Source organism: Lolium perenne, chromosome 4 (genome assembly GCF_019359855.2).
Source record: "Lolium perenne isolate Kyuss_39 chromosome 4, Kyuss_2.0, whole genome shotgun sequence".
In the NCBI taxonomy this organism is placed as follows: domain Eukaryota; kingdom Viridiplantae; phylum Streptophyta; class Magnoliopsida; order Poales; family Poaceae; genus Lolium; species Lolium perenne.
Genome location: NC_067247.2, coordinates 265004530 through 265028825, shown reverse-complemented (window position 1 = coordinate 265028825; position 24296 = coordinate 265004530). Strand labels below are relative to the sequence as shown.

Here is a 24296-nt window from a genome sequence, read left to right as displayed (position 1 = left end):
CAGCGGCGTCCGGCGGAACGGCAACGGAAGTCCGTCGGGCGGCGGAGCTTGAACGGCGAACGGAGAGGCGGAGGCGCAGAGGGCAAAGGCACTAAGCGCGAGGAAGTGGAGAATGCGAGGAGAGGAAGAAGATGGAGCGGTTTCGCGTTATAAAGGAATGGGGCGATGTGGGCCAGAAAAACCGCTGGGCCTCGGTGGTTCAGATCGTGGGCCGCGACGGTTCGCTCCACGGGCCGCCACGTGGCGCACACACACGCGTGTGGAAAACCGTTTGCCACAAGAAGGCCACACGGATCTGGAACGGCCGCGGGGATCTGATGTGCCGCAATAAATGCTGGCGCAGAAGCCGAAGGGAAGTGACCCCTGACACTGGCGCGTCAGTCACAGTGCGCATGTCTCTGTCAGGCGCGGGGCCCAAGATATTCTCGACTTCGCCGAGGAGGTGTTTAATGGCTAAGATACCGGAGGATAAGATACCGGAGAATGACTTGCAAATAAAGATAATGAGAATCCGGGCAAAGATGCCGGATCCAAGCCCAACGCCGGATGGATTAAACCGGTATCCAAAGACATGAGAACCTGGCATGGTCTGTTGGATAGGATCCGCCAGACTATACCAGCTTCGGGGACTAATGTTGGGGGGATGACCCCCGGTATGCCAAAGGCATGCCAAACCGGATGGTTTGAGCCATCAGGATACCGGTTAAATGTTCATACCGGAGCATAAGATAGGCGTTTGGCTGAGCAGGGCTAAGCCGGTATCCTCAGGGGAGGTATACCGGAACCGGATAGAAAAGGTACCGGGCCACCGGAAAGAAGAGCATGTCGGCAAGACTGGTCAAAGATTCTCTCCAGAGCTAGAAGACAAAGATGAGCTAAGCAAAGTAGCTTTAAACGAAGGGCTGACGATAAAGAAGAAGATGACGGAGAAAGAAGCCGGAGGACGTCAGCCTCCCTGATTAAAGAGGACCCCGGTGTCATCTATGATTAAAGTAGCTTTGTAAAGTAGCTTTGTAAAGTAGTTTGTCTAGTCAAAGATGTCATTAGGGTTTCTTGCACTGTAAGCCACCCTCTCCCCTATATAAGGAGAGGGGGCAGCCCTCCTTACGGGCACGCACGGAAGTAGCAAGGCACGAAGCACAAACCTGTAACCTGTGAGAATCAATGAAGATAGTGATCTAGAGCGAGTTCTTCCTTGTGTCTTTCTTCTTCAACCTCTGGCCTTGGCCAAGTTCTTGAGGAAACCATCCGGAAGTTCGTCCCATCGGATCACAAACCCTCCCCCGAATCCTCTAGCGTCCATTCGGCCCCAATCTAAGCCATCCTATGGCATCTGTCTGTTCACCACGACGACAATGATGGGAGAGTTGAAGTTCTTTCTAGGCTTCCAAGTGAGGCAACTTGCAAAAGGCACCTTCATCTCTCAAGAAAAGTATGTGAGGGACATGCTCAAGAAATTCAACATGACCAATGCGAGTCCAGTGAAGACACCCATGCCCGTAAAGGGGCAACTTGGTTCATGTGACGGTGAGAAGGATGTGGACATAAAGGTATACCGCTCCATGATAGGATCCTTGCTCTACCTTTGTGCCTCTAGGCCGGATATCATGCTAAGTGTAGGGATGTGTGCTCGTTTTCAATCCGCTCCCAAGGAGAGCCATTTAGTGGCGGTCAAACGGATACTAAGATACCTTGTTCTCACTCCTACTCTTGGGCTATGGTATCCAAAGGGGTCAACCTTTGAACTCATTGGCTATTCGGATTCCGATTGGGCCGGTGATAAGGTTGATCGGAAGTCTACCTCCGGGGCTTGCCAATTTATTGGCCGGTCATTGGTGAGTTGGTCATCCAAGAAACAAAACTCCACCGCCCTATCCACCGCCGAAGCCGAATACATATCCGCGGCATCTTGTTGCACTCAATTGTTATGGATGAAGCAAACCTTGAAAGACTATGGTGTGTCTCTTGGTACGGTGCCTCTTCTTTGTGACAATGAAAGTGCAATAAAGATCGCCAATAACCCGGTTCAACATTGTCGCACCAAACATATTGACATTCGCCATCACTTCCTACGTGATCATGTTGCCAATAAGGATATTGATCTCACTCATGTGGGAACAACCTACCAATTGGCGGATATTTTCACTAAGCCTTTGGATGAAGCCCGCTTTGTTAACTTGAGAGGAGAACTTGGTATTCTTGATCCTAAAAACTTGGATTGATTAACTTCTTGCACTATATTCTTGCATTTATCTTGCTATCTAGCTTAGAGGCATAGCACATATGGGGATAGTCATTTTACCATGTCTTGGTATGATGCATTCCTATGTGTGCAACATAAATAGACCCAATGTCATTATATGGACCCAAGCATGTCTCTTCGCGGTCACATGACATTTGCGCTTTCACATAGGGGGAGTAATCCCCCGCCCCTCATTGAGCCTTCATTACAACTTGACTTGACTATATAAGGCCCAATGATCTTATTGCGAGCATCATTTCCAAAATGACTTATGATTCTTGATATACACTTCGAATCATGCCCATTGTTGCTATTCACATCTTGTTTGGATTTTCTCTCCAATGGGTATGCCTAGAGAACTTTGTGTTTCCAACCCCATGTCTATGCTCATCTATCATCATCTATCTATCTATATGTACATGTCATCATTTGAGCACTCACACACATTTACATAAAGCATAGGGGCAAAAACGAGGCAAAATTAGACAAATCTGGGCTCGCCGGTCCCTGGCCCGGTTGGACCAGGTCCCTGACCGGATGGTCCGGTTGACCGGGCGGCATCCGGGGTCTGGGCCGGGTCAGCCGGTCACCAGCCCGGTCGATCGGACTCCTGACCGGTCGCGCAGCCCACTATATATTGGGGAAGGGATACCCCTTGGGGTCATCTTCCCCATTGTTCCCCAACCTCCACACTCCATGGCCGGCGCCCTGACCATCTCCACCACAGCCTAGGTCCTTCCCACCGCTAGTTTCTCCCCAAACTTCACCCAACCGTAGATCGGGGTCTCTCAAGCTTCTTCACCGAAGGATTTGGTCCTTCTCAAGCTCGTTTGGGAGATCTTGGGGATTTGGCCCTCAAGCCCTCTTCACGTGTTCGTCTTGCTCACTTGGGCAACAAGGACAATGTCATCGGGTAGTTGGAGTGGTGAGCCCAACCGTGGCAATGTTGCCAAGAGAGGAAGGACTGTTGATCCTCCCCGCCGTTCTAGTAGTCGCGCACCACCTCAAGCTCATCAAGGCACTGACATTGGCAGCTCAGCTGGGGGTAGAAGCAAGTCTGTTGCTAACAAGAAAAAGGATAAGCATGTCGCCCAAGAGGATGATGAGATGGTGCCAACTATCAATGTTGGGAATGCAAACCGTCTTGAGTGGCAGGAATGGAGGACAGTGAATCCGTATCGCTTTGAGAAGCCGACTTACACTGGTAGGGATAAGTCCTTCTGGACCAAGACACAATCAGCCCTCTGGGAGGGTTACTATGATTCTCATGAGTTTATGAAGCATGGTAATGTTGTATCACCCAAGGCCATCAATCCTGACGAGCTTGCCTTGCATGACACCACAAAGTACCGCTTTGTGGTTCAAACCTTGAAGGGTATGGGATTGTATGACCTTGTGTGCCTCAAGCCTGATGATACCCAAGATGATCCTACCTTTTGTCCCATCCTTGTCCGTCAGTTTCACTGCACCGTCTTCTTCCATGATGATGTGGACCGCACCCTCACCTGGATGACTGGCAGGGAGAAGTACTCATGCTCCTACTCTCAGTTCCGTGCAGCCATGGGTTGTGGTGATGACAGTAATCCAGGGTACAGGATTCATTCACGGTCCAGGCTTACTAAGGGTGACATCTCCTTCTGCTATCCTGCGAACCCTACGCCTGGACCTCCCACTATCTCTGGGATGTACTACTCCTATCTGGTACTTGCCAAGATGTTCCGTGAGAGCCTCATCAGCAAGTCTGGCGACTCCAGTGAAGTCCGGAACTATCACCTCAACTTGATGTACTATTGTCATCCTGACAGGGTAAGGAAGATTGATGGCTGTGACCTTATCTACTGTGAACTGAAGAGAGCAATTATGGACCGCATGACTCCCAACTACACTCAGTATGTTCAGCGGCTCATCAACTACATTGTTCCCGCTCCCCAGAACGTTCTTGGTGAACGTGTCATCATGGACCCATTCAGGTTCCCCATTCAGGAGGCCACTCGTCCAGATGTTCCCTCCATGATGCCCCCCACTGAGCGCCGTTCCAAGGCACACCATGATCATGATGCTAGCTCCAGTCACTCTCGGCGCTCCCAGCATGGGGCCGCTCGATTCTTCTCCAGCATGTGGCAAATGTGCAAGAACAGCAATGATGTTGCACATCAGACCCTTACTATGACCCAGGAGACACGGAGGCGCCAGAATGAGTTCATGGCCTCTAGGAACCACCCTGTTCCTCCTCCTGGACCTGAGATGGAGCTTGTGGTAGCGCCTCAGTGGGAGATGCCTCCTCTTACCGATGAGATGCTCCAGAACTTCGACTTCTCCGTGTACGCTCATGGTGCTCTTCCTACTAGGACTGCTCGTGCTCCCACTCCTGCTGATGATGATGATGATGGTCATGACGACGATGATGATGAGGTTGATGCGGGTGCACGTGATGGTGATGGCGAGAGCTCCTCCTCGATCGGGCTTGGTCACTACTGATGGGTGCGATAGCATCTCTCCTCTTTTCTTCGCCTTTTTGGTGTTCTGATGCCAAAGGGGGAGAAGAGAGTAGAGTCTAGGACCACGGGGTTCTTTGATTGCCACAAGCCATGGGAGTTGCTTTATTTGGATTTTATATGGCTTGTGCTTGTTTACTTTGAGTTTTTCAAGAACCATTTGCTATTTCCAATAATTCATGTATGGATGTGTATGGACGACTATTATGTGTGCTACTCTATGTTAGGATGATTATGTCTATGCTTATATATCTTGATATGCACATCTCCATACCATGCTTGTTTCCTAAAGATATTGGGGGAGCTTCTCATGTTTCACGAATGGTGCACTTTGCATTCAAACGCAAATTCTCCAAGTGCACACATTATGGGGGAGCTGTCATAATATCTTATATGGAATCAAGGTTTAGAGCTTATCATAATATCTATTTGTGACTCTAGCTCGGTTTGTCATCGTATACCAAAAAGGGGGAGATTGTAAGGGTATTTTACCCTTATCCATTATTTTGGTAACGATGACACCGTGCTAAAGTATTTGGCCTAATATGTTTATAAGGATAATCTCAGGTATTAGGCAATGAGGCGTAAATGGTGTATCAAAGGAACAAGAAGACTAAAGGAGACCCCCCATTTCAACAACAATCAAAAAGGGGTTACAGGAGAAATCCGGTCTACAGCCCGGTCCAACCGGGCCAGCAACCGGCCAGTCCGGCGTGCTGGCCGGTCAATCGGGCGGCAACCGGGCTCCAAACGAGGAGCCAGCAGATCCGGTTTGCGCCCGGTCAACCGGGCTACTGATCGGCGGGTCCGGTGCTCCGTCCGGTCGACCGGACGGCAACTGGGCGCCAACCGACCACCAACCGGAGAAGCGCCAGGACGACGCAAAGGAGATCCGGTCACTGATCCGGTCTGACCGGCCTCACGACCGAGCTGTCCGGTCTGTGGCCCGGTCAACCGGGTTTGTCGAGGAAAAATGCTGAGGTGGCAAGTGGCAACGGCCAGATTTTGAAGAACACTATAAATACCCCTTCTTCTACCTTGGAAGGGCTAGGCAACATACTACAAGTTGTTCTTGAGCTCTCTCTCTCTTACTCCATTATTAGAAACACCAAAAGCCTCCGATCTCCCTCCTCCTCCACCCAAACTCAAATCCCTCCGGGGAATCACTAGAGGAGGACCCGATCTACTGTTCTACCAAGCCAAATCTCATTCCCCCTTGTATTCATCGAGAAGCTTGCTTCCTAGGGTTCCTTGGAAACCCTAGGTGGGCAAGAGGAGTCCGGAAGCATCCGGGCTGTGGATTTGCTCCGGGCAAGATTGTGAAGGTTTGGAGGCTACCTCAAAGTCTACCACAAGTGAGTGAGCTATTCCTTCGTGGGATAGGCTCCGGAGAATAGGGTGAGCCTTCGTGGCGTGGGAAATCCTTCGTGGGACCTCCACCCCTCCAAACGTGACGTACCTTGTTGCAAAGCAAGGGAACACGGGAATACATCCTCGTCTCCGCGTGCTATCGGTTATCTCTAACCGAACTCCTTACTTGTGATTTAAACTGCCCGAGAGAGCCTTCGTGCTCGAGATAGTTGTATCTTCATATAGGTTGCTTCACCTAGTTTGCATTAGGCTCATCTTTCCGCAAAGCCTAATATTGCAAAGAAAGAATTAAAATTTGTAGAAACCTATTCACCCCCCCCCCTCTAGGTTTACCATCTCTATACTTTCAAAGAGTTCCTTTGGTGGAGCATTGGAAGAGTTCCTTTGGTGGAGCATTGGAAGGGTTCCTTTGGTGGAGCATTGGAGAAGGGTTCCTATGGTGGAGCATTGGAGATGTGCAGCTATGGAGTCTAGCTTGGTGATGTAGTAACTCCATAGGGTGTTGGGAGCATCCTTGTGTGTGGAGCTCGCCCCAACCTTGTGAAGGAATCACCGCCTCGACCGGTGCCTTAGTGGAAGAGGGAGAGCATCTCCGTGGAGCTCTCTCGAGGAAGAAGGTGAGGCCTTCCTTCGTGGTGTGGCCGTCTAGTCTCTTGTGTGAGACTAGCACCTCCTCAACGCAGACGTACTTCCTATTGTGGAAGGAACTGCGGTAAACAAACCTCGCCTCGCCTCCGCGCCCTCCGGTTGTCTCGCTCCTTACTCTTACTATCTTGTTGATTCTTTTACTTGTTGCACATGTCCTAGCATCATTGTAGGAACACCACTATTGCTAAAGTTATCACCATTACCTTCCGTTGCGCTAAAATTGAAAAAGCTTAAAACTTGTCGTAGCGCCATTCACCCCCCCCCCCCCCCCCCCTCTTGTTCGCTACGATCCATTCACACCGCCACCATGGTAGCGCTGGAAAAAGAGGCGAACAACCACCACACCTAAATCTGGGAGAGCACCATCGCATTCAATGATGCTTTTTGAGCCGATGAACCGGGTCGATGTAGAGGACGAGCCCGAGACTTTGTGGCACGTCGGCCGGGGATCTTCCCCGTGGTCACCAGATCCCAACACCGTCATCTTCTCCAGACTCAGTTGAAGAAGAAAAACGCTACCGCCTGCCGTCATCCTCACACCCAACTGCAAGACGCCAGACATAACTGCAACAACCAACGCAACCGTCACCCACGAGAGTGCCGAACGCCAATCGCCAGACACGAATCTCGCCAGATCCAAAGACCAGCGAGAAGACCAGGCCACCTGCCCTCCGACGTCACCGGTTAGAGCGACGCCGAGATGAAGAAAGAGCAGAGGCAAATTATTCTGACGCGACGCAATCTCCTCCATAGAACGGCGCCCCAAGAAAACACTAGACCAAACTACTGGCCGGAGCCGATACTCCGGGGTCCCCACCCCTCCCGTCACCGGAGCGGCCGACGGAGGAGGCAGGGACCGGCGGCTGACCGCTGTAGTTTGCCGGCAGAGAGATCGCCCCGATGACCGTGATGATGCTTGGGTCTACAGATGTTGTTCCAATTTACGAATTGACTTACACAATAACACTCACACAACCCAGATACAAAAAGCGAGGAAATAAACTACAGAACAATAACACTCACACAACCCAGATACAAACCAAATTAAACCACTTTAGCTGATTAGATTAAGCCAATAGAATCATCCCATGGAGAGACACAAAGGTAGAATCCATGGGTGAGAGATTGGTGTTGGAATCAAAACCCAGAGCATGAGTGAGAGAGTGAGATGCACTAGAATCACTCATAAACAAAGTTTGAATGCACATGAGTAGCCTTGAATTATATAGGATTTGAAGATCCCATAGGCAGGTGAGACAAAGCTGAGTAATCTCAAATCTTAGTCTAACCCTAGCAAATGAGGATACGGAGAGTTCATATAGTTCAATTAAACTAAGGGGTACTTTTGGAATTACAATAGGCAAGCAGCCGTCCATTGATATAAGATTGAACGGTTCAAATCTCCAGGCCCTCTTGATGCGGCCGGTGGTACCGACGATGGTACCGGTAAAAGAATCGCTAGTTTCCAGTAAGCCCGCGCGGGGGGCGGTAGCAGGGCCGGTACCAAGGCCAGTGGTACCGGCCATGCCTGGGCGGTAGTAGCGGCCACCCTTGACCGATGGTACCAGCCTCAAGTGGGTGCGCCGGGAGGCTAGGCGCGACACATGTCGGCGGCTGGTGCGGGCGCCGGCTGAGCGGGTGCGGTCGGACCCGGCTCCCTTGGGCTTGGGGTGGAGCCGGCCTTGGTGGTGCTACCATTTGGGAAGGCCAGTGGTACCGGCCGCAGCTCCTCTTCTCCTCGATCCTTCTTGTCTCTTCTTTCTTGTCTCTTCTTTCTTGTCTCTTCTTTCTTGTCTTCTCTTCTTCTTCCTTGAACACGGTGAGTTCCTTCTTTGCGGAATCTTGTACCTAACCACACATAGCACATCGGCATGAGGTAGTATACCATTCAAGTTGGTGTCGAGGTCGAGTGTAGAGAGGATTGAGTTCACCTTGTCGTGTATAGCTTTCACTCGGGCTCGTGTCATCGGTCCACTTGGGGGACTACTTGGCGTTGGTGTAGTGTCAACCTTTAGCGGGGCTACATCAGACCGGTAGAAGGTGTTTTACCTGCCGGCGCTCGCAGCCCACTCCTAACCCAAAGGAGGGTAAGCAGGGGCGTCGACAGAACATGCATCTTCGACGGAACCCGCCTAGCAGAGGCACAACACGGCGTCAAAGCCTCGCCTTCTGCGTGCGCATCTTTCCCATCAGCGACGGCAAGCGAACAGGCTCCCGTCGCTTCAATGGCGGTGGGTGGTGTAAATGTATGCCACCCGTCCCGACGCGGCTCCCCCGCCTATTTGTACCCCGTCCGCCGCACAAAAAACCCTAGATCCCGCCGCTTCTCTCCCTCCGTCGCATAGAAAACCCTAGAGCCAAGCAGCGCCACCGCCATCCATGACCGAGCGTTTTGAGGGAGACGGCGCCGCCGCCAACGGCTTCAGCCATCGTACCCTCCACGAGGACGAAGTCCAGGTGTTGTACGAGGCAAGGTACATGGCCCCGCCTGACAAGCGCATTCCCAACGACTGGAGGCTGAGCGCGGGAGGGATCCCCATCCCGTCGGAGCTACGCGGCTATGCACGCGAGCTAGGCGGCGATGATCGCGCACTACTACGGCGTCCTCACGCCGGAGCAGCGGGTAGGGCCACAATGGAAACTTGACAACACCGGCGCGTGGGACTCATTCTTCCGCTAGCACCGCCTCTTCGAGCTGTCCCGGTATGACAGGAATGGCCCGCCGCCGCTGAACAAGAACTCTGTGGCGCGCCGGATCTGGTGGGGCATGCCCAGACGCACGCTCGCCGCCGTCCTCGAGCACATCACGGGCAGCAACGAGCCGCGACTGGAGTTCCTGTCGCTCCAACGGTGGTGGGCGCCTCGGAGGATGGCGTCGGGGTCTTCCTCCTGCTCGTCGTCTTCGAGGTCCTCGTCGAGGGCCTCCACGAGCAGCGCCCTCTGCATCAGCGGGCCGCAGTCGTCCGGGACCCACTGTTCCAAAAGGGAGGTTGACGACGGCTCCACCTCTGAGCTCAAAGGTTCATTTTTTGTAATCGATGTCTTCTTTTTGATAATATAGTAAATATGCATACTACAAATAGATACACGAGTTGACTTCAAGGTTACAAATTGAAGTCTAAAAACGACTAAATCATCCAGATCTTTTTTTTTCTTTCGATACAATCTTGTACTTTCTTGAAGCTAAAATTAAATACCAAACGAAAAGCTGAAAATACCAAAATGTTCTTCCATCATTTTAGTTTGAACCGTAATGTCAAGGCTACATGCACAAGCATAGCTACTAAAGTAGTCAACCAACATCGGCAAAAGTATCAACACCAGTATGCCAGGGCAAAATAACCGGTGTTGTTGGGATTTAAGAGTACAAATCATCATTCATTATCGAGGACTTAGAGATAAATATTATGAAGATAATCCTTTTTGCGGTAACCATGAAAAAAGAAACAAAATCGATGTGACGAAGCAAGATCTGAAAGCCTATACCTAGATAATTGTAATCTTCCAACATCACAAGTAACGTCACGAATGAGATTTTATCGTCGAATAAATGGCCGAAGAACACTTATTATAGACGATACCAGGCGAAAACCCAAAAAAAAAACTGCTACCAAAACCTAACCTAGTATATTAAAAACCCTACTTTTATTAAAAACTCCACACATGGATCACATTCTCCACTTCTTTCAACACGGACAAGACCAACTGAAAAAGAGGAAACCGATCTATATGGGAGGTAGAGGTGGGAATGTGGCCTTTCAAAGACTCAAAATTCGTATTTTACTGTTTCAATAAAATCTGAAATAAAATTCTAGAGGTAGCCAATGATGTATGCTACAAATTGTACAAAATCTCAATGCAAACTGATTTGTATTATAGGCTACACGAAATTAATAAAATCTGACAAAATTAGTAATCTTGAAATGTGTACTATTTACTAGAATTTGTCATTTTTATGTAGACTGGAGTAAAAAGTAGTTTGTATTGCTGGCTTTTTTTTTATGTAGACTGGAGTAAAAAAAAAAAATTGATGGCTATCTCTAGAATTTTAATTCAAATTTATCAAAAATTTAAAATACGAATTATGAGTGTTTGGTTTGAAAATAAATAGCTATTTGTAGCTCAGCTTCCGTTTAAAGTTTTCCGTAGAGGTGGACCCCTTTTTCTTTTAGAGGTGGCGGCTATCTGTTTGTGTTGAGCGCATATCTTCGTTCTTTAAACGGAAAAACCTTTGATATGCGCATTGATTGCACGGTATGTGCGATGCTGTTCAAGTAATTAATTAATTAAATAACATCAAATCAGCTATTTTACCCTGTTGAGTGGAAATTTGTTAAACTGAGGTAAAACCATAAATAAGCCAAATGCTAAACTGTGGTAAAACCATTTCGACAGAAATTTCACTAAATAAGCTAGTATGTGTCAGAAATGCATAACTAAAGGGAAATAAGTGGAATTCACTCCCCGTATATGAGTGAATTGGGGTGTATTTTGAATTATAGAGAATTAAATCTCCCTCAATACCTTCCAATCCACTTGGATTCTGTCTGAATCGAACTAGGCCTGATTGCACTACTTCAAATCTGAGATAACCAAACACGGCCTCAAGGATGACACAATGCTGCGAGCACAAGCATCAAAACTCTACATGAAGCTGTCCTCCCACCTCGGTGGATGAGTACGACCATCAAATATACAAATGCCACTACACTGAATCAGCATAAGACTATCAAATGTACAAATGCCACTACACTGAATCAGCATAAGACTATCAAATGTACAAATGCCACTACACTGAATCAGCATAAGACTATCAAATGTACAAATGCCACTACACTGAATCAGCATAAGACCATCAAATATACAAATGCCACTACACTGAATCAGCATAGAAAGTTTATGGACGCAGAATTTACAATTTATCACCAATCGGCGAGCTATCACAAAATACCATTTCTAACTTTGGAACTAATTAATCGAGCTAACAAGAGGGGAATCTCCAGCGGTGCATCTCTAAGTTGCGTTTTGGCTCAACTCAACTCACAATTTTCTTCTCTTTTTTTCACATGCCAATCAAATTCATACATGAGAGCTTTACAGAACTCCGTTGGCATTTGCGTCCTTCTATCACACTAGTTTGAGTTCGCAAACCAAAAAAAGTATTCACTTTCTCATGGTGAACGGACAACTTCTATCTTTGACAGCAACGAGTGAAGGCCCAGTTCTTCTAGAGCAAAACTTCATCAGAACTTTTTCCAAATAGGAAACTTAGTCAGCTCTTAGTTTTTTGATTTCCTTCACTGTTCTCTTCCGGAAGTATTCCATGTGTTCCTGCAGTTGACGAAACTCATGTGCATAAGCATTAATACCGTATAGTCACCAAACCGCAGCTTGCGCCATTTCATGCCGGAGCATCTCTATACAACTGGATCAACATAGGCCCAAATCCAGAAGGCAAAAAATGTGGTGGGCAATAGAGCGTCCATTCTGCTAACATTCAGATAATCTAATTTACTCACCTGGCCAAAAGATAAGCTGGCTCCTCTGCTGAGGAAATCCATGTACTTGAGCATAAACATACCACAATCATACCTGAAACAATTAAAGATGCTTGTTGCCCATCAAAACTATATGTGTCCATTGTTACAAATATGTCTATCAGTTCTTAAGTTAGAAATCATACTCTTTGTGTGCACACCCAGCTAAACATGGATTTCAAGAAAAGCACATATACAATTGAGGAATGTGTACTAAACGATTATACTCATCAAATTATGGTTGTAGGAAGTGAAAGCCAATGTTTGACATAATAGTATGAATTTATGCATGAAATAATTGTTAGTGTAAACAAGACATACCCATTCTGCTGTAACGGGACATAATCAACTACTTCTTTAGTCCACGAATTTATGTCAATCTCTTTATTACTCTTGTCCTTCACTTCCTCCACAATATATCTGGCCTGTATATGGCATACACAAGAAGCAGCATTACATTAAACTCAATCCATAAGTATAAATTAGACAAGCCTACCACACACCATATAATATCTAGTACTTTTGACAGATAGATAGAATCAATATCATGTGAATTCTCCCATTGCATACCAGATGTGCAGAAGTTCACAACCATATAGTTTCTCCCAGTTTAACATATGTATAAGAACTGGTAGAGACGCACCGAAAAGTTAAGACCTCGCAAAGCCTAATATTTTGTGTAGTTAGCACAAAATAAGCGCTAAAAATTGTAGTTGCGGCTTCATTTGATTAAAAGGTGCTGGCTATTAGCCATTTTCCTCCGAAAATGATGCTCCCTGAATTATTTTTTACTTTATGTTTTTGACTTTTCAAAGTCCACGACATGCTATTTTGATCACTACTTTTTATGACTTCCCTTAAGATATACTAATACTAATAGAATTATAGTTTCTTTGTAACAATAAATTTGATGATTCAATATTTATAACCAGTCTAATAAACATAAATCTAGGTTGTCACATTTTTAGAAAGTTCTCTTTGAGAGGAAAAGTTCCAATAATTTGACAACGATTCTAGGACGTCAAGTAAAGAAGAACATGTACAGTATAGAGAATGTGCTGTGCATCTCCAACTGGATTGTTTTCCTCGCTAGATCAGATAAGCTTACCAGCATTTCTGGTACACGAGGATCGTTGCCACCAAGAGAATCAAGATACTGTAAAGTCTTTGCCTTCATATTTATAATTGCTAAACACCAATGTACATGTTGATGTACAGGTACAAAGATCTGCAAAGTAAATTCTAAACATAAGTTGAACACAGAGAAATAAGCATGTCAAAGAGCAATGGTGGTAACTACAGTAAAACTTAAAGAATGCAACAACCACTTTACTTTATCACACTCAATGAGCTCATAACCCAACTTCCTGTGGGTAGTCCATCTTTTAACAGATTTGTAGTCATATCCATTTTTTCCACAAGCAAGCTGAGAAAAAGATTCAGAAAATTGATGAGGCAGAATAAGATGGTGTCCAGTTTTATCCAAAAGAAAAAAGATTGAAATGCATGACATACAGTCTAATTTCCAAACAAATGTCTGAAATCAAGAAAAAAAACACAACCCAAGAAACTAAACAGAGAACTACCCTCCATTAAGAAATGCATTTGGCCCTCCGTTCACTTATGTATGTTGCCATGGCATGCATGAAGTGAAACATTCCCGACTTTGACTACCAACATAAATGCATACTACAGCTGGCTCAATAAAGATGATATGTAGATATGCCATTAAAGATCCTAATATATTTCAAACAGATGCCCCAAGTAATAATTTATATTAATCCAGGAGGACAATTGTGGAACACATGTGTTCAAACATCCTAATTTTCACTATTGCAGATTTAACTGAAATGGGTACATGGAAGTTATAGTATATTAGGCTTTAAAATAGTAATTTCACAAATCAATGATCATAACAGTTTGTGGTCGAAGGGATACTTGCAAGACTGGATGTATTCTAAAGCAACATTCATAAGCAGTTGGGGATATAAATTAATAGCAGAACCAAAGGATAACACAACACTTTTGGAATGCTATCATTAGCTACATGCTTGTGCTTTGCTACGCGAAAACATAACAGTTTCATGCTAAACATCTTTAACAACTCGGCCTTCTCAATATCTGTTGCCTCTAACACGATCGTCTGAGTTCCACTGAACCTGGCAAAAGTGGCAATCCAGCATCTTTGTGACATTATTGTGCCTAGTTTTGTTAAGAGATTTTTTAAGTAACTAAAATAGTTAGATGAAAAAACTAAAGAGTGTTTCTATTAATTAGTTTGCTACTACCTCCGTCCCACAATACAAGACGTTTTGTATTGTGGGACGAGGGAGTGCATTTTCTATAAAAAAATATCAGGATAAAAATATAGGAGATGGGAGGTGTGAAAAAAAAATCACCAACTACCATTTCAAATTATATGAATTTTTTACCAAAGGGATATCTTCAAAGAGATTGGATAGTTTCTAATATGACAAGCATAAGCACTTGGGAAGATATAAATGTCCCTAATAAATTACTAGCAGAACCAAAGTAAAATACTATTCGAATGTCAACTACAGTATTTAAATCGCTCATCAAGCATATTGCAACATATCCTCAGCAAACATACGATTAGAAGACATGCAAAATCACACATTGCTAAACAAAGAAAATATATGCAAATATTTAATATGACATTCTGCAGATGCAATGGGAGAAAGCATGAGTTGCATATGTTCTAACCTTCTTATAAAAAAATGTGTTGAAGAAATGGCATTTCAAAGACCTTTTGGGTTCCCTTGTTCCCCTCTCCTTTAACAATTCAAGGAACAAATTAATGACCTGCAAACAAAAGAAATCATTTTACTCATTACGCATATAAATATCGTCAACATCTATCAGTGTAAATCTTACATGTTAGCAATAAGTGGAGGTTTTATAGTACATTTAAGGTGAATATTTACCTCGTCATTTAACCAGCCATGAGGCCGCAAGCACCGGATTTTTTCTTTGCTAATCTCAATGTTAGACGATTCATGTAGCACCAGGACTTGGTTACTGTAAGGGGGAAAGGAGCGACGTTCAGCTGTGTTAATACTTCACAAGGTATATAGGAAGCTTCGAACAAGATGCAAACAAGAACATGAGAAGTACCTTGAACCACTACCATACAAACAATCATGAACTTCCTCTTCATCTTCAGGAGTTAGAGGTATAAAGAATTGAGACAGATCCTGGAGACAGATCAATACACATAAACCAATGGTGAAAAGAAACACAAGAGTTTGTACAGAGCTGCAACATATCAGGTTAATCAGAGATGGACTAAAGAGAAAAAGAGAAAATAACTCTCTGGCTATACTGCTACATTGAACGGCACCTCTTCCTTTCTGAACTTTTAAACCTGCTAACCAGGTTTAACCCTAGGATAAGAAATTCTTATACATTCTTCCCCATTAATTATGATAATTTAGAACATTTGTTTAGGTTTGAGATTACACTAGTAGTTGCTCTCATTATCAAATTATTCACTCTTGCAACCTGAGACAATTCTGAAACAACATAGTTAAAATGTTCCTTCTAAACCTCTCACCCATCTATGACCCTCACTAAATGAACATAGCATAAAAATGTATAACCAATACTGATCTTCCTATAGTCCTAGTCAACCAGCACAATAACATCAACCGCAAAAGCGCTTAACATAATATATACCTCCTTGGGCTTCCGCAGCTCATCGAGTTTCTCTTTTTGAAGCCTCGCTTCCGCCTCGAGCTCTCCCAACCTCTTATCGGGCAATCTTGCTTTCTTGAGAGCATCCTTGTAGTGTGGTTCCCTCTTCTCCCACGGAGGCACCACCGCCTGCAAGGCGGCCTTCCTCGGGTCCAAGATCCTCCGGTTCAACACGCCGTGCCCTAACCCCACACCGTCCCTGGTGGCCACCGTGAGATCCCGCGCGTCCTTTGACGCATCGGTCCAGTCCCGGTACATCTCCAGGCCGCCGTCTCTGGGCATGCAGCCCGGACAGGCATTGGAGAGGAAGTTCCCCATGTTGAACGCGGAAACCCCTGCCTCCGGTGGGATGGGCGGGCGCCGTAAGAGGCAGCAGGGTACGGCGTCGAAGAGGAATCTGGGTTCGTGGAGGCGGCGGTGCTTGGGGCGGGGGAAGTGGTCGTCGTCAGCCAGGCGGTGGCGCTTGCGGAAGAAGAAGATGTGGCCTGCGTCCGTGTTCATTGCAGGGATAAGGACGTCAGCGCCATGGGAGGTGGAGGGTCAGCAAGGGAGCATTCCGGAGGCGGAAACCCTAGGTTGGGCTAGGGGTTTGAGCTCGGTGCGAGTGGAGAAGGCGAGAAGACGGCGAATTGCTCCTTTCACACTCGAACAGTTATGAAATTGCAATCACGTCCTCCCGTGGAAAATGAAGAGCCTCGTCATTTACTAGCTCGGCCCACCAACCCTATTTGGGCCACAACGCTTAAGGCCCGATCAAACCGCCAGAACCGACGTATCAATGCCGCAGGCAGCGGCTCCTTCCTCCTTTTCTCCTTCCTTCCCTCCCTCCCCTGCTACTCCGAAGTCCGATCACTACCACCACCTAGGGTTTCGCCGCCATGGTAAGTCCCTCCCTCCCCTCTCAGACCATCACTCCCAATTCCCACGGCACTCCACCACCGATCGCCGAATCCCCTGTGTCTTTCCTCCAAATTTCACGACTTAATTAGGCTGAACTTTTCGTGCTTCAGCCGCAGGGAGACTACATAGAGCTGCACCAGAAGCGCCATGGACGGCGGCCGGACTACGCCGAGAGGAAGCGCAAGCGCGAGGCGCGTGAGGTGCACACGCGCTCGAAGCAGGCACAGAAGGTAGGTGGGGGTCGGGTTAATGTTCTTGTGATTTGATGGTCTGATCGTGTGTCTGATGAAGGTTGCACGCTTGTTTTATTTTTTCATGTTGTCGTGAGTGAAGTTGCTCGGCGCCAAGGGCAAGAGGTTCGCCAAGAAGCGGTATGCCGAGAAGGCGCAGATGAAGAAGACGTGAGTGCTTGCTCTGTTTCCTTCTTTCTGAATCTGTGTTGCCTGTAGCCTGTACCCTGTACCCTGTAGAGGTATAATCTGCATGAAAAGTAAAACTTTGAAATGCTGGCTTCACGCCATGCCCTTAAGGAACATTGTATTCCATAATGCTGGCTTCCCACTGATCCCCTTAGCCACAACTAATTCTCTGCAGCCTGAAGATGCATGATGAGTCAGCAACTAGAAATAAGGTTGATGATGATGTCCAGGAAGGTGCTGTCCCCCCATATTTGCTCGACCGCGATCTGACAATACGTGCGAAAGTAATTGTTTTATCCTTGACATGTCTTATTTTCGGTATGATTCTTTAAAGGGGATTCTTCTATGCATTGATCATTGCGAAATGACTGGCTGGCTGCTGTTTTTGACATGTAGGTACTTAGTAACACAATAAAGCAAAAGAGGAAGGAAAAGGTTGGCAAGTGGGATGTTCCTTTGTCAAAGGTAAATTTCCAAACGATACCACAAACTTGTAAAAAGACATATCAAGCTATCTCATCCTTATGTGAAAGTTTTCACTCTGATTGATTTTACTGGAAGAGTTAAGAAAACTTTAACATCAAAAAATTTCCGAGATAACCTGGTGTGATATTTATTATCTGTATGCATGCTAGTGAAATAAGTTAATTTTTGCACAAGCATTCTGCAGTGTTTATTGGATAATCTTAATCTCTCATATCTTCAGGTCAGACCTGTGGCAGAAGAAGAGATGTTCAAAGTCGTTAGGTCTGGCATACACAAAAGTAAGTAATGGGTTATTGACTGAGTTTTCTCAGTGCCTGCAAATAAAATCTCCAATGGAATATTAGTGGTCTGTGATGGTCAATCTACCCATGATTCATATGTGGTCGTTCTCTCTATGCACATGCATATTTGAATGCATTTGCTGTGTCTAATATGGGTTCACTAAATGTGCACAGTTCAATTTGGCCCTGGTTCATTTTGAACTGCAATGTATATGGTTGAGAATTCTTTGTATCAGTTTGTTTCTCCGCACTTATTATTTTTCTCTGGACGAACTTGAGAAATAAGGAATTAATATTTATGTGAGTGTTATGGCCATAGCCAGCTAAGTAATATATATCTGTTGATTTATTTCCAAATGCAGCCAAGCAATGGAAGCGAATGGTCACTAAAGCCACATTTGTGGGCCCTGGATTTACGAGGAAACCACCAAAGTATGAGCGGTTCATACGGCCTAGTGGCTTGCGTTTCACCAAAGCTCATGTGACCCATCCTGAATTAAAATGCACCTTCAGCCTTGACTTAATCTCGGTAAAGAAAAACCCCAATGGTTCAATGTATACTTCTCTTGGTGTTATGACAAGAGGAACTATCATTGAGGTATGTGATGTATTTTGCTCGTTGAAGCATTATTCATGCACATTGCCCTCTTTATTCCGTTTCTGATAGTGGTCTTCCTCTTTCAGGTCAATGTGAGCGAACTTGGTCTTGTGACTCCTGCTGGAAAAGTTGTTTGGGGTAAGATATCTGACATAAAACTTGCTCTGCCCTGCTCGAATTTACGAACGCTTTTCTTAACCAGTGCTCGTCATGATGCAGGTAAATATGCTCAGGTTACAAACGATCCAGAAAATGATGGTTGTATCAATGCTGTCTTGCTAGTCTAAAGCTATTTTATTATATTTCCCTGATGATGTTTCACCCCGTTTATGAGTAGCTATTGTGGCTAATTTTTTTTTTTAGAACAGACTTGTCATAGGTGTGTGTCGGTATTCTGATGGATGTGTCATATGAACTTTGTAACCGAAGTTCTATCTCAAAGAATTGAAGAAATGCATCAGGGGTGGTAAAATTGCCCATCTGGTTCTGTTAGGCTGTTACTGGGCGAGGGGCTTTTGATGACTGTTTCTCGCATCCCAAATCTTTCAGAGGATGATCAGGGCAACTGAGTGGACGGGCGGGGGTGATAAGGTCCATAATCTGCTGAAAGGTGTGGCATACGGAGTACTTCGCATCTTCCACCAAATTGTGTTTGCTGCTGGGCATTCTAAGCAGAGGTGGTTCATGACATGTCTTCTTCATGTGCCAGGCACCTGGGGCATTCAGCCGTGTAAGGATGTGCTCATGCTCAGGTTAGCTCGTGTGTTAAGCTTGTTGATGTGAGTGAGCATCCGAAGTCCTTGATCCTGTTTGGTACGCGGGAGCTCCATACTTGGTCGGCATCAGGGTATCATTTTGAAGAAGTCTGCAAGCCCCTTTCGTGGAGAAGCAGGAATCGTCCAGCAGTTGCCTGCAAAAGAAGGCGAGCTGGTCTGCCACCACGTTAGTCAGTCGATTGTGATGGCCACTGTTGATCCCATTAAGCAGAACCGAACATCGTGTGCAAACACGTTTTGCTGGAGGTGATGTGAGTGCAAGCTTTTCCCTTTCTATATATTCAGTAATCACCATCCTTGAGCCTATCAACATCTCTATCTGTCAGTAAAGATTGCTTTTAATCTATCAGAAGTTTTTTTTTCGAAATGGGGAAATATCGCCCCAGCTTCTGCATCCAAGGGATGCACACGAATTTTTTTATTAGATTATTCATAACACCTTACAAGAACAATACAAAAGATCAAACTCGAAGCCACCTCACTAAACCTACAGAGGGATGAAAGGGCTGACAATTCACCAACTCACATCATTCAAAAAACCAAATGCCTTCCCAGGCTGCCCAATAGCAGATGAGAAGCACATCCAGTTAAGCAGACTCTCAGCATATGCCAACACACATGTCATAGAAGTTTCTACCGCTGTCTTCCTCGACTCCATCTTCACGAGAGATCATCACATTGATCATGCCAGGCATACCATCGATGCCACCACGGCGCCAGACGACTCCACCATCCTACACGTGTTTGGGTCAATGAACGGTGTTTGGGTCAATGAATCCAATATCATACAGCTTGCCTCTTTTACATTCGAGCATCTTCATTCTGCATAATATATAGCGCACAAAAAGAATATAGTGAGGATAATTGTTAGTGAAAATGAATGAGCTGAGCTACGAACTTAATTACATAAATAAATCACTTACATGCAGTAGCAACTGATGATAGGTTTGTCGAGGGCGTCTTAATTGAATAACTGAAATAGTTCTTCAAACTCAAGGGTTATCTCCTCCTTCCCCCGGAAGTAGTGCTCATCTCTAACTGCCCCCGTGAGGTAGGGATCACTGTTCCGACAGGCTTGCAGGTACCATTCATGCAACCTTCGCATCTGAGTCCCTAGACGCGCGAGCTCGCCAGGTTTGACGAGATCATGTCTGTATCGATACTTGTTTATGACTTCAGCCATTGGATAGTAATCTTCGTACTAAACATCTCCTCCATGATCTCTAGCCTCCCGTTCGATCAGAGATGTCGTCTCTGGATCATCATAGGAGTGCACGACGAAGGGGGGTAGCGACTGATTTTCCTGTTGTCCAAGCTGGGCAATTTTTGTCGTTTTTCTCGCTCTAGAGGACTGTCCAAGAGAGCGGTCATAATCACATGCCAACTCAGCTTTCTTTGCTCTCGTCTCGGCAAAGTGCTTCATTGTATTCGGTGCTATAAACAGCTTTGGTGGAGGCTTCTTCGGCGCAAGAAACGCCTTCAACTCGGCGGCTGCGACTGCGTCGGTTTGCTCATCAGTGTTCTCATATGGTAACAAATCTGGAGTCTTGGACCTCTTCGGAGCTGGTGATCTCTTCGGAGCTTTAGGAGGTGTCGCGTGATACGTCCATTTTGCATCACTATTTTATATCATAATTTACTGTTATTCATTGATATATTTCATATTTAGAGGTGATACTTATGTTATTTCATCTATTTTGCATGTTTCATGATTATTGGAGGATCGCGCACCGGAGTCAGGATTCTGCTGGAAAAAGCGTCGTCAGAATGCAATATTTCGGAAAATCAACAATTGACAGAAATTATATGAAAAATCCTATTTTTCCAGAAGACGAAGGGAGCCAAAAGGAGGAGCAGAGGAGGGCCGCCATGGGCCCACCTCATAGGCCGGCGCGGGCCAAGGCCTGGCCGCGCCACCATGTGGGGAGGGGGCCCACAGCCCCCTCTGGCCTCCTCTCTTTCGCGTACATCTTCGTCCCAAAAACCTAAGCTCCAGAGGATAGTCGCGAAGAGTCACAGCCGCCTCTGCGGGGCGGAAAACACCAGAGAGAAAAGAGCTCTCCGGCAGGCTGAAATCTGCCGGGGAAATTCCCTCCCGGAGGGGGAAATCGACGCCATCGTCACCGTCATCGAGCTGGACATCATCTCCATCACCATCACCATCATCTCCATCAGCATCACCGCCGTCTCCACCGCTGCACCTCGTCACCGACATCGAGCTGGACATCATCTCCATCACCATCATCATCATCTCCATCATCATCACCGCCGTCTCCACCGCTGCACATCGTCACCGCTGTAACAATTTGGGTTGGATCTTGATTGTTTGATAGGGGAAACTCTCCCGGTATTGATTTCTACTTGTTATTGATGCTATTGAGTGAAACCATTGAACCAAGGTTTATGTTCAGATTGTTATTCATCATCATATCACCTCTGATCATGTTCCATATGATGTCTCGTGAGTAGTTCGTTTAGTTCTTGAGGACATGGGTGAAGTCTAAATGTTAGTAGTGAATTATGGTTGAGTAATATTCAATGTTATGATATTTAAGTTGTGGTGTTATTCTTCTAGTGGTGTCATGTGAACGTCGACTACATGATACTTCACCTTTATGGGCCTAGGGGAATACATCTTGTACTCGTTTGCCAATTGCGGGGTTGCCGGAGTGATAGAAACTTGAACCCCCGTTGGTATATCGATGCAGGAGGGACAGCAGGATCTCAGAATTTAAGCCTGTGGTTAGATTTATCTTAATTACTTTCTTGTAGTTGCGGATGCTTGCAAGGGGTATAATCACAAGTATGTATTAGTCCTAGGAAGGGCGGTGCATTAGCATAGGTTCACCCACACAACACTTATCAAAACAATGAAGATTAATTAGCTATATGAAGCGAAAGCACTAGACTAAATTCCCGTGTGTCCTCAAGAATGTTTGGTCATTATAAGTAAACAAACCGGCTTGTCCTTTGTGCTAAAAAGGATTGGGCCACTCGCTGCAATTATTTCTCTCGCACTTTACTTACTCGTACTTTATTCAACTGCTACATCAAAACCCCCTGAATACTTGTCTGTGAGCATTTACAGTGAATCCTTCATCGAAACTGCTTGTCAACACCTTCTGCTCCTCGTTGGGTTCGACACTCTTACTTATTGAAAATACTACGATACACCCCCTATACTTGTGGGTCATCAAGACTATTTTCTGGCACCGTTGCCGGGGAGTGAAGCGCTATTGGTAAGTGGAATTGGTAAGGGAAACTTTTACTGTTAGTGCTGATTTTATTTCTGCCTGCTGCTATAATTCATTATGGAGAGATCTTCTCTTGAATTTTTATTTGGAAAATCTACTACTACTGCAAAGGTAGTGGATGAGGCGCCAGGCGAGGAAGATGTTCCATACAAAATACCTATGAAAATTATTGAACGTGTTGTGGATAACCGTTATGAAGGGGATGGAACTGTCCATCCTGGAGATCATTTACTGTTCTTACATGAATTATGCGGTTTATTCAAGTGTGCAGGTATTGCTATGGATGAAGTGAGGAAGAAGCTATTCTCTATATCGTATGCAGTAGCGGCGCATTGGTATAAATTACTGAATAATGGGGATTCTCTTGAATGGAATGATATTGTGCCCCGATTTTATTCTAAATTCTATCCTCCAAGTGAAATTCACAAAGACCGGAACCGCATATATAATTTTTGGCCTCATGATGGAGAGAGTATTGCCCAAGCGTGGGGGAGATTGAAGTCTTTAATGCTCAAATGCCCCATTCATGAGCTTCCTGGTAATATTATCATTGATAATTTCTATGCAAGACTTTCTTTTCAAGACAAGACCTTGCTGGATACTTCTTGTTCTGGATCATTTACATGCAACAAAGAAGAGTTTAAAAGGGACCTTCTTGATCGGATTCAGGAGAATACTGAAGGATGGGAGAACGACAAAGATAGAGAGTCAGGTATAAATTATGATTATAAATGCATTGAAACTTTTATGGATACTGATAAATTTCGTAATATGAGTGCTACTTATGGTCTTGATTCTCAAGTCGTTGCAAATCTTTATAAAGCTTTTGCCTCTCATTATGAATTGCCGAAGAAGAATTTTGATAAGTATCATGAACCGTATAAAGATAAAATTGATTCATCTATAAATAAATGTGTTGTAGTTGAAACTCTTGATCATGTTATTCCTGAGGCTTATATTGAAAAAACTCCCTTCCCTGCTAAAATGAAGGAGTACTCTGTTATAAATAGTGCGGTTAATAAAAGTGAAAAGAAACCTATAGAACCTGAAGAGCAAATAAAAGTTGAACCTGCTATTGCAATAGTTAAAGATCTTGTGACTGAAAATGTGGAAGATGGTCATATTATTTTCTGTGAAGATGTTTCTAATATTGTTTCACATCCTAATAAGTCTAGGAAAACTAGTGTTCCTATGCTATCTGTTAGAATTGGTGATCATTGTTATTATGGTTTATGCGATATTGGTGCAAGTATTAGTGTTATTCCTTATGAGCTTTACACGGAGATTATGCACGAAATTGGTTCTAGTGAACTTGAAGATATTGATGTGGTTATTCGGCTAGCTAATAGAGAAACTATCTCTCCAATTGGTATTGTTCGAGATGTGGAAGTTCTATGTGGTAAGATTAAATATCCTGCTGACATTTTGGTACTTGGTTCTGCTGCTACTAAGTATTGTCCTATCATTTTTGGTAGACCTTTTCTAAATACTTGTGGAGCTATTATAGATTGCAAGAAAGATAAAATTTTGACTAAATTTGCTGGTGAATCTTATGAGTTTAATTTCTCTAAATTT

The 24296-nt window shown here is 45.1% G+C and overlaps 2 protein-coding genes across 2 annotated transcripts; one reads left to right on the top strand and one right to left on the bottom strand.

The window, feature by feature from the left end:
• Positions 1-11574: 11574 nt before the first annotated feature.
• On the bottom strand, positions 11575-16654 carry LOC127331601 (putative ubiquitin-like-specific protease 1B). Its single transcript, XM_051357777.2, has 9 exons — positions 15990-16654; positions 15429-15508; positions 15239-15332; positions 15018-15116; positions 13627-13719; positions 13402-13521; positions 12615-12718; positions 12276-12348; positions 11575-12087 (listed from the first exon to the last, which is right to left on the bottom strand). The coding sequence occupies exons 1-9, from the start codon at positions 16506-16508 to the stop codon at positions 12025-12027; spliced, it is 1245 nt and encodes a 414-aa protein (XP_051213737.1). The 5' UTR covers positions 16509-16654; the 3' UTR covers positions 11575-12024.
• Positions 16655-16775: 121 nt separating this feature from the next.
• Positions 16776-19179, top strand: LOC127331602 (uncharacterized). Its single transcript, XM_051357778.2, has 9 exons — positions 16776-16888; positions 17018-17137; positions 17241-17308; positions 17502-17610; positions 17723-17791; positions 18033-18090; positions 18456-18691; positions 18778-18829; positions 18911-19179. The coding sequence occupies exons 1-9, from the start codon at positions 16886-16888 to the stop codon at positions 18976-18978; spliced, it is 783 nt and encodes a 260-aa protein (XP_051213738.1). The 5' UTR covers positions 16776-16885; the 3' UTR covers positions 18979-19179.
• Positions 19180-24296: the final 5117 nt, after the last annotated feature.

Bases quoted from the DNA above. Each gene is read 5' to 3' on its own strand.
- LOC127331602 (XM_051357778.2), top strand. The intron at 17,611-17,722 runs GTAATTGTTTTA...TTTGACATGTAG, and splicing joins ATCTGACAATACGTGCGAAA to GTACTTAGTAACACAATAAA. The intron at 18,091-18,455 runs GTAAGTAATGGG...TTCCAAATGCAG, and splicing joins TAGGTCTGGCATACACAAAA to CCAAGCAATGGAAGCGAATG.
- LOC127331601 (XM_051357777.2), bottom strand. From the start codon at position 16,508: ATGAACACGGACGCAGGCCACATCTTCTTCTTCCGCAAGCGCCACCGC. The intron at 13,720-15,017 runs GTTAGAACATAT...TCTTTTTCTCAG, and splicing joins ACACATTTTTTTATAAGAAG to CTTGCTTGTGGAAAAAATGG. The intron at 12,088-12,275 runs GTGAGTAAATTA...CGTCAACTGCAG, and splicing joins CCAGCTTATCTTTTGGCCAG to GAACACATGGAATACTTCCG.